Source organism: Phasianus colchicus, chromosome 17 (assembly GCF_987193195.1).
Source record: "Phasianus colchicus chromosome 17, bPhaCol1.hap1.1, whole genome shotgun sequence".
NCBI classification, from domain to species: domain Eukaryota; kingdom Metazoa; phylum Chordata; class Aves; order Galliformes; family Phasianidae; genus Phasianus; species Phasianus colchicus.
In genome coordinates this window covers 9876571-9883504 of record NC_143452.1, presented here as the reverse complement: position 1 = coordinate 9883504, position 6934 = coordinate 9876571, and the positions used below count along the sequence as shown (strand labels likewise).

General features: G+C 63.1%; 1 protein-coding gene across 1 annotated transcript; it reads left to right on the top strand.

The window, feature by feature from the left end:
• The first annotated feature begins 2247 nt into the window (after positions 1 to 2247).
• On the top strand, positions 2248 to 6934 carry SLC2A4RG (SLC2A4 regulator). Its single transcript, XM_031589374.2, has 8 exons — positions 2248 to 2358; positions 3218 to 3369; positions 4195 to 4304; positions 4379 to 4626; positions 5040 to 5140; positions 5231 to 5480; positions 5550 to 5665; positions 5753 to 6934. The coding sequence occupies exons 1-8, from the start codon at positions 2248 to 2250 to the stop codon at positions 5862 to 5864; spliced, it is 1200 nt and encodes a 399-aa protein (XP_031445234.2). The 3' UTR covers positions 5865 to 6934.

The window sequence follows — 6934 nt, the reverse complement described above, 5'->3', positions numbered from 1 at the left end:
CTGATGCTCCAAAACACCTGCATGGGTGCAGCCACCAGGCGCTGCCCCAATGGGACCAAGCAGGGTCGTGTCACACAGGTGCCAAAGCCGGGGCTCTGCCCACTCACGCTGCAGCACAGGAGAGAAAGAAGGAAGGAAACCGTGCGCCCACCTCCTCCAGATCTGCCCTCGATCGAAGCAGGCGAAGAGCTGAAAACCGAAAACACGGCGCTCAGCAGAATGCCGGGGACGTTACGCCCTGTGCACGGAGACGAACGGGGTGCTGGCGCTGAGCTGAACCGGGTGCCAAACCGCAGCGTGCACTGAGCACAGCCGGGCCCATCCCCCTGCGAGATGGGGGCCCGATAGGAAAGGGCACGGGGCGGAGCACGGGGATGCTGCGCACGTGGGCTCACTGCTGAGCTGCTGCGTGTCCCTGCCCCATTTTCCCAATCCCCATTTTCCGCATCCCTATTTTCACCACTTTCTCCATCTTCTTTTTCCCATCCCTTTTTCTGCATCTCTATTTTCTCCATATCTCCTTTTCTCCTTCCCCATACCTTTCCCCGTCCCATACCTTCCCGTCCTCTTTTCTCCATCTCCCACCTTTCTCCACCCCTATTTTCTCCACCCCATTCCCCATCCCACCACGTGCTGCATGTTGTGTGGTGCAGTGCTGTATGCCATGCGATGCTGCATGCTCTATGGTGCTGTGTGCTCTCCTGCACGCCATACGGTGCTGCACCCCATACTTTTCTCCTGCCCATGCAGCCCCCAGCACCACCTGAGGGGCTCTGTACCCTAGCACAGCTCATAGGGCCTGTATGTAACTCTATACAGCCCCTATAGTCCCACACTGCAGCCCACACCCCCCCTTGTGCAATGCACCCAAGGTGCTGGCTCAGTTGCACAATGTGGGCTTGATCGCTCTGCTGTTAACCATTAACCCAAGATGGGGGGGTGGTGGGGGAAACCCCTGCCCTGCTGCCCCAACCCCTGGTGGCTGCACCCCATCATTGCTAATTAACTGCTCCAGGGCCGCCCTTTTCATTGCACACCGAGGGACATGGGGTCACCCAGGCCAGGGCTGCTGGGGGGTGCACGAGGGGGGACGTCTGCACGGACTCTGTCCTGACCTTCAGGTCCCAAATCAAACAGCACAGAGCCAGGGCAGCACCCAGCACTCGCAACCCCAAAAGCAGAATGTGGGTCGTGCCAGCCTGAGCACTCGTGCCCCCCCCGTAAATGCAGCCACTCCACGAACCACATGAACCCCATGCAACTTGCCCCCCCCCCCGTGCAGCCATGTGCTCCAGGCACCCCATGAACACTGGTATCACCCAGAGCCCTGTGCACACCTGCAGCCTTTGGGAGACCCCAGAACTCGTCCTGGCTGGTAACAAAGCTTTGGTTCCACGTTTATTGGACACGTTCTGAATGTGGGTGGGGTGAGATGGTTGGGGTGGCCCCGTACCTTTGGAGAAGTGCTATGGCTAATGGGGAGTCCTCTAATTGGGGAGGGGGCGTGACTTTGGGGGCAGCCCTACAATTGACAGGGAACCCGATGGCTGATGGAGGGGCTCTGCAACTTCTCGGGTTCCCTGTGGGTTTTTTGGGAGTGGACTCCAATTTTGCAGAATTTGGGGGAGGGGGCAGCAAAACTTTTGGGGAAACGCTATAGATTAAGGGGAACTCTCTGCTTTCGGGGGTCCAACTTTTGGGAGCACAACTTTTTGGGAGGAGCAACTATTTTTTTGGGGGGGTCGGTAAAACTGTTTCGGGGGCACGACTCTGGGCTGGGCCCTGCAGCTCTCAGCCCTTCGGCTTTTAAGCGTCCCTGCAACTTCGCAGCGCACTCTCACGGGGCGGGAGCACCGCTTTGGGGGTCCCCACCGACTTGGGGCGCCCGGTGCCGCCCCCAACCCGGAGGGGCGTGAGGGGACGACGGCGCTTTTCGGCCCCCTCCCCCCGGTGCCGGTGGCGGGGCGGGGCGGGGCGGCTCGAAGATGGCCGCGGCGGGGGCGGTGGTGGTGGCGGCGGCGGGGCCGGTGCACGGCGGGGCGGGGCGGGGCGCGGCGCGCCAAGTGGCAGCGCGGTTCAGCCAATCAGGAGCCACCCTCGAGGCGGCCGCGTTCCATCCCGCCACGGCGGAACCAATAGGAAAAAGCGGCGGGGCAGGGAGGGGGCGTGGCCACCGCCGACACCGGGCCGCGCGCCGGAGCGCTCCCCCCCGCGCCGGGCCCGGCCCCGCGGCCGCCGCCGCCCCGCATGGAGCCCGCGCCGCCGCCCGCCGCCTGCGCACTGCTGCTGCCGCCGCCCGCCGCCCGCCGTCGCCGCGCCCGTCGCCGCCTCCCGCCCGAGAACGACGGGGCCCCGCAGGTACCGGGGGGCGGCGGCGGATGACAGCGAGAAAACTTTCCCCGGCGGTTAAATAGGGGTTGGGGGTGCGGCGGGGAAAGGGGAGGGGAACCCCCCCGGCTCCCCTCGGCGCTACCCTCCCCCCCCCCTTCCCCCCGGTGCTGTCCCGTTCTGCGGTGCCGCCCCCGGGAGGGATCCGCTGCTGCCCGCTGGCGGCCGCCCGGCGGACACGCCCCCCCCGGAGCCTCTGGCGGGAGCGGCCGGGGGGGGTCCGGTGACCCCGCGAACCGCCCTTTGGGTCCGACTGCAGCCCGGCTGGGTCCGAGGTGGATCCCGGTTGCAGCCCGATGAGTTCCCAGTTGGCTCAACTGGAGGTACCGGCCCGTTCCCAAATGGATCCCAAATGGATCCCGACCGGATCACAGCCCTTAGGGATGGCCCAGGTGGGAAGAATGGGAGGGATCCCAACCGGATCCCAGCTGGATCCTTTGGGGGTCTCCCAAGTGAGGAGGGAGCCGCTGCAGAGCACCGTGGGGATTCCTGTGGGATCCCGGTGCTCTGCTCCAAAGGGATCCGCTGCTTTGCTTTGGAGGATGCCAGCCCTGCCCAGCACAGCCCCTCTGGATCTCCTTGGGATCTGCCCACAGAGGGATCCATTGGGTGCTGACACCCCACAGCGAGTGCCTGAGGAGATCCTGCCGGATCCCAATTGCTTCCCAGATGGCAGATCTGCTTGGGATCCACTTGGGACATGCAGGATCCCACCACGATCTCTCGCAGCGCTGCCAACTCCTTCCCTACCTTAGAGACTGGGGAACCTCGTGGGGCTGGGATCCATCAGCAGTGGGATCAGCCCCCGACGGCCGCCCTCTCCCTGCAGGCATTGCCCGGGGCGCGGGGCTGGCTGCGACGCCTGGGGGAACCGCTGGGACTGCAGCCCCCCGAGCAGGAGGCGGTGCTGAGGGTGTTGGACGCGGGGTTGGAGCGGTGCCTGGCGCTGCACGCAGCCTGCATCCCCCTGCCGGGGCACAGGTATGGAGGGACGGGGTGGGAATGGGGATGGGTACAGGAATGGGATTGGAGGTGGGTTGGGGAGGACAGTTATAAGGTTGGGAACGGGGATGAGGATGAGGATGGGTCAGGGTGCGGATGGGCCGGCGTGCTCCTCTCACCCGCATGGATAAAGACGTGTGGGTCTCCCCACCCCTTCCTCTGTATGGACGCAGAGGCCATCGCTGCTCCCTGGGGGCTCCCAGCAGAGCCTGCGGCCGTGGCACAGCGCCCGGTGCCGTAACCGGAGCCGTCGGGGCGGGCGGCAGCTGCTTGGCACCGGCACCGGGTCCGCCCGGCACCGCGTGGAGGCGCGAATTCAAACAGCTCCGCACTTGGGGCGGTGGAAAAAAAAAAAATCCCCGCTTTGATTTCTCGGTGCTTTTCCCAACCTCAGGGCCGGCAGAGCGAGGGCAGAGCCCCCCACACCCCGTTCCCCGGGGCTGTCCTGCTTTGTCCCGCTGGAGCTTTGGGACACACTTGCAAAATGGCTTCTGTTGCTCCTGACCTCTTGCTCACTTTTTTTTTTTTCTTTTTTTTTTTTGCTCTTTCTCTCTAATTTTTTTTTTTTTTAGTTTTTCTTAATTTTTTTTCCACTTCAGGAAGTTGTTTGGCCCCAGCTGAGCTAAGCCTGGTTTCTCAGCTGCACGTGGCACAACACAGGTGTCCGTGCCCGTGGGGTTCCCGGTGCCAGTCCGTGTCCCCTCTGCAGCTTGTGGGAACCCTGGTGGGAGGTGGGGGGCACAGAGAGGCAGTGGTGGGGGGTCCTGGCTGTGCTCATCACAGCCCCTATGCTCACGCTGGCAGGAAGCTCCCAGGCAAGGCAGGCATCGATGAAGTGATGGCAGCTGCGGTGCTCACCAGCCTTTCCAGCAGCCCACTGGGGCTCGGCCACCCCCCAGCACCTCCTGGCCCAGGTAAGAGCACACTGTGGGACACCGCACCCCTGTCCCTGGATGTGTGGTACAGACCTGACCTTCCTTCTCTGCAGCAGAGCTTGGCAGTGAGATCTGGAAGGAGACACCAGCCGTGTCCTTCAGCTGCAGCAGCAGCAGCAACACCAGCGGGGAATGGAGCTGGGACCCCCCCAGCGACCGCTCCACCCCCTCCACCCCCTCACCCCCACTCTCCAGCCATGACCCCAGTGCCTTCTTGCCCACCTTGCCACCAGACGATGGCCCCGAGGAACCTGACAGCACCCACTTCATGTTTGGAGAGCCCATCCCGCGGAAGAGGAAGGTGGGATGGGGACAGGGATGGGGATGAGGGTGAGGTTGGGGATGATGGGGTTGACGATGAAGTTGGGGCTGGAAAAGATGGTGAGATTCATGGGGATGAGTCTGATGATGGGGTTGACGCTGGAGATGATGGTGGGGATGCTGTGGGATTGGGGCTGGAGATGGTGAGGCTGGGAATGGAGATGATTGTAAGGGTTGATAGTGCTTGGAGCTGAAGTGCTTGGGAGGGGATGGGGTTGGGAGCAGGATTGGGGGTGGGCTTGATGTTAGAGTTGGGGATGGGGCTGATGGCGGGTTTGAGGATGAATAAGGTGGTGGGGATGACGGTTGGGTTGGGAACGGCATTGGGGATGGAAATGGTGATGGGGATGAGGACAGGGCTGGGGTTGCTGGCCTGACCCCACTCGCCCACAGAACTCCACCAAGGTGATGTTCAAGTGCTTGTGGAAGAGCTGCGGCAAAGTCCTCAGCAGCTCCTCAGGGATGCAGAAGCACATCCGAACCGCACACCTGGGGTAAGCACTGGGGCAGCACCCAGAACCCCCAACCCTACAAACCCCCCCCCACCGTGGGGCCGCCCCCAGCCCAACCCCGCTTCCCCACAGCCGCCAAGCCGACCTGGAGCAGAGCGACGGCGAGGAGGACTTTTACTACACGGAGCTGGACGTGGACGTGGACTCGCTGACGGATGGGCTCTCCAGCCTGACGCCCGTCTCGCCCACCTCCTCTGTGCCGCCCGCCTTCCCCGGCCCCGAGCTGCCGCCCTTCCCCAGCCCTGAGCCGCCTCTGGGCTCCCCCCGCAGCCCCCCACCGCCCCCCGGCCTCTGCCACGTCCACACTGACCACGCGTACCAGGTGAGGCTGGGGTACAGCGCCAGGGTGCCGTGTGCGCCCGCGGGTGCTGACGTGGTGCCGTGTCCGCAGGGCTGCCCCTCAGGGCCCACAGCTGGGGAGAAGCGGCCCCCAGGTCCACCCGTGCCCGGTTTGAGGATGCCGGCGCTGCCCACCCCGACGCTGCCGAAGCCACCCGCCGTCCCCAGGTGAGTTGGTGTCACCGTGTCACCGTGTCACCGTCCCCTCTGCCCTTTCCATCCCCAACGCCGCAGTGACGTCGCTGTGCCCTGCAGGAAGCCGCGGGGGGAGGCCAAGAAGTGCCGCAAGGTGTACGGCATGGAGAACCGGGAGCTGTGGTGCACGGCGTGCCGCTGGAAGAAGGCCTGTCAGCGCTTCCTCGACTGAGCCCCGCCGCCGCCGTGCCCCCCCCCCAGCTCTCCTTCTTGCACATTTTGCACTTGAGGTGCCTTCGCGCCCCCCCCCAGCCCGCCACACACACACACAAACACACACACACACACACACACACACACACAAACACACACACACACACACACACACACAAACACACACACACACGCTCCCCCCGGGGCTGGACTCAGGGAACAGCCCCCACGCTGTTGGGGGGAGGACTGTAGGGCTTCGGGGGGCCGTGCACAGCTGGGCCTGGCCCTGCCTTCCCCCCACCCCAAGCTTTATGCACACAGCCCCCCCCTCCTCCACGCCAACACAGAGCTTCCCCCCCTTTTCTTTATCCTCGGAAAAATAAGCTAACCCTCTCTGTGCCCCCCCACCCATTGCCTGCAGCCCATATCCCTGCTGGGGGGGCCGTGTGCTGCTGGGGAAAGCTGTGCCTTGGGGCTCAGGATGGGGGGGGGGGGCAGAGAGGGGTGGGTTCTGCTCCCTGTCCTCGCCTTAACCGGGGGCTGATGGGCACATTGGGTGCCCCCCCTGCACCCCGTGGGGTTTTTTACTCTTTGTAGCGTGTTTTTCTCTCTATGTTTTGTACCTGGGGAGCAGCAGCTCCTGCTGGGGGCCGCGCTCCGGGAAGTGCCTGCAGAACGCGCCCATTTGCACTAAGCCAAACTGCACAAAGACCTTTTCTGTTTTGTTTTGGTTTTTGTTTTTTTTTTCCTTTTTTTTTTTTCCTTTTTTTTTTTTCCCCTCTCCTTTGTGTGTTTTTATTTTTTAAATGAAATATATGAAAATTCCTATTTTTTAAATACTTTCCCTCCCCCACCTCCTTCGGGCTGCAATGCCTGCAGTTCAGGGGACTTTTGGGGCTTTTTGGCCTTCGCCCCTCTCCTGTCCTCTCCCAGTTCCTGTGTCCCCTCCCCAGGCACAGTCCCACTCCCCTTTGCCTGGGGTTTGAGGGGTCCCCACGTTGGGTGCCCCCAGAATGGGGTCGGGGAGGTGCTGGGATGGGTCGGATCCATGAGAAAAATAAAAGATTTGGATTCTTTTTGTTTTTTAAA